Consider the following 2,590-nt stretch of genomic DNA (forward strand, 5'->3'; position numbering starts at 1 on the left):
TTTCAGCCTGAAAGACCAAGACAAATGGATCTTCATGAAAAATGGGCATAGTCAGTAACAGGAGCCTCTCATCATTTGCATGACAAGCCTCTAACCTGCAGTCATGTGACAAGCAAATGAAGAGAAATTAGAAAGAACCATTAACTGAGAAAAGAATTACAATAACACTGAGTGAGGGTCAGAAGATTGTGGAGCAGGTACCAGTTCTTGGCAAGGAAACCTGAAAGTCAGGGCCAAAGAGAATGATGACGGTGAACACCAATTACGCGGATGAAGACATGTCCAGGTTTAAAGTGGTCTTCATCTTGGTGGTCTCTGGAATCGAGTGCCTCACTGGCATCATTGGGAATGGTTTCATCATGGCCATCCACGGGGCCGAGTGGGCTAGACGTAAAAGACTCCCCGTGGGGGACTGCATTGTGCTGATGCTGAGCTTCTCCAGGCTCTTGCTGCAGATTTGGATGATGCTGGAGAATGTGTACAGCCTACTATCCCAGGCCACTTACAACCAAAACACAGTGTATATACCTTTCAAAGTCATCATCCTCTTTCTGAACTACTCCAACCTCTGGCTCGCCGCCTGGCTCACCATCTTCTACTGTCTTAAAATTGCAAACTTTATGCACCCTTTGTTCGTCACGATGAAGAGAAAAATCACAGTGCTGATGCCCTGGCTTCTGAGGCTGTCGCTGCTCATCTCCTTGTGCTTCAGCTTACCCTTAACTAAAGACATCTTCAATGTGTATGTGAATAGTTCCATTCCTATCCCCTCCTGCAACGCCACAGAGAAGACGTACATCGCTGAGACCAACGTGGTCAACCTGGTTCTTCTCTATAACCTGGGGATCTTCCTTCCTCTCGTCATGTTCATCCTGGCAGCCACCCTGCTGATCATCTCTCTCAAGAGGCACACCCTGCACATGAAAAGCAATGCCACTGGCTCCAGGGACCCCAGCATGGAGGCTCACTTGGGGGCCATCAGAGCTATCAGCTACTTTCTCATTCTCTACATTTTCAATGCAATTGCTCTATTTCTTTCCATGTCCAATGTCTTCGATGCCTACAGTTTCTGGAATATTTTGTGCAAATTCATCATGGCTGCCTACCCTGCTGGCCACTCACTGCTGCTGATCGTGGGCAATCCTGGGCTGAGAAGAGCCTGGAAGCGGTTTCAGCATCAAGTTCATCTTCACCTGTAAGGACAGACTCTGTGACTGGAACCCACAAGACCTGCTCTAACCAGTTCTGCCCTTTCCTCACCTAGACCTCTCTTCCTCACCCATTTTTTCTTCCCTAATCCTGCTCTGACACTCCTCCTAGGTAAATGAACCCTCTCATATGTGTGAAGCTCAATGTTTAACTCTGGATTCTCAGCAGAAGTAGCTACGCAACTCTAAGACCCATTTGTGAAAGCTCCTTGATCTGTGCTCATTCGGATCCTTTCCTGAGTTCCTCTCCACTTCCTCCTCCCTTGAGCCGTAAGAAGAGGGTGACTGCACATCTCCGTTTGCCTGGGATGATCTTTGTTTGTGCCTAGTATCACTGAGCACCCTTTAATTCTCAAGGCTATATTGGTCGGGTCACCCTGCTTGAGGCACCTTACTAACCCACAGTTAAGAAAGAGGAGGGCGAGTGACTAGCCTAGTATGCCATCGAAGAGAATACACAATACCTCCAGAGAGAGGGGTTCAGGGAAGAAAGGCTGGCCAAAGGTATCAATTGCTATAGAAGTTTCAAGGAAAATGAAGAGTGAAGTAAAAAACTTGGGACTCGACTAAAAGGAGGCCACGTATACTATTAGGAGAGTGATAAAGTGGCATTCAGATTACAGGAGTTTCCAGAAAAGGTGATAAAAATAATCTCAGATGGTTGTTTGGAGATAAAGATGAAATACAGGGTGGCAGGTGGATAAGTGGGTGGTCAAACCAATGCTTTATTTTTCCAGATAATAGGGCACAAAGTGAGAAGAGAGGAAAGGAAGAATGAAGAAAAAGGGTGAAGTGTACGGGAAGCAGAAAGAACATAGAAAGAGGCCAGAGTTAAGGAAAGTCTATTTTGCTTTGCTCCTGACTCTGTGACACACAGGCGACACCTGTGCCTCTGGCTTTACCGGTTCTGGGTCGCCTTAAGTAGCTGGTGGGGCAAGGGCAGGTTCCCTGGGAGTGGCTGTCTGAGGAGAAGAACAGGACTCTTCACTGTCAGCCTTCAGCGTGGCCTCCAAGGGCTGTTCACAAAATAAGACACCCCACGCCCAGGTACCTTGCAATTAGAAGGGTAGAATTTGGGGTTTTCTTATACTTGGCTGTTTTTAAAATCAGAACTACTGAGGAAAATGTAAAAAGAATGCTACTGATTGTGCCAAGCTTAAGTATCTCCCAAATAAAAATGTAAGGTCACTGGCACAGACTAACACCCGAGCTCCTACTCTTAAACACATATTTCAGAGAGTCTTGGGACTTATTGAACTGGAAAGGAAAATATTTATGAAAACACACTATTTTGGTAGCTTTCCTGCGTGATATTTATTTATACGACTAAAGTTGGTAGAGTTGTTACAGTAAGACAAATTAGATTTTGAGGTTTCATTCCA

General features: G+C 45.8%; 1 protein-coding gene across 1 annotated transcript; it reads left to right on the forward strand.

The window, feature by feature from the left end:
* The first annotated feature begins 242 nt into the window (after positions 1–242).
* On the forward strand, positions 243–1,199 carry TAS2R40 (taste 2 receptor member 40). Its single transcript, XM_059656134.1, has one exon. The coding sequence runs from the start codon at positions 243–245 to the stop codon at positions 1,197–1,199; it is 957 nt and encodes a 318-aa protein (XP_059512117.1).
* Positions 1,200–2,590: the final 1,391 nt, after the last annotated feature.

The sequence above is a fragment of the Myotis daubentonii genome, chromosome 10, assembly GCF_963259705.1.
Source record: "Myotis daubentonii chromosome 10, mMyoDau2.1, whole genome shotgun sequence".
NCBI lineage: Eukaryota > Metazoa > Chordata > Mammalia > Chiroptera > Vespertilionidae > Myotis > Myotis daubentonii.

Excerpts from the sequence above, each read along its gene's own strand:
- TAS2R40 (XM_059656134.1), top strand. The coding sequence starts at position 243 with ATGATGACGGTGAACACCAATTACGCGGATGAAGACATGTCCAGGTTT.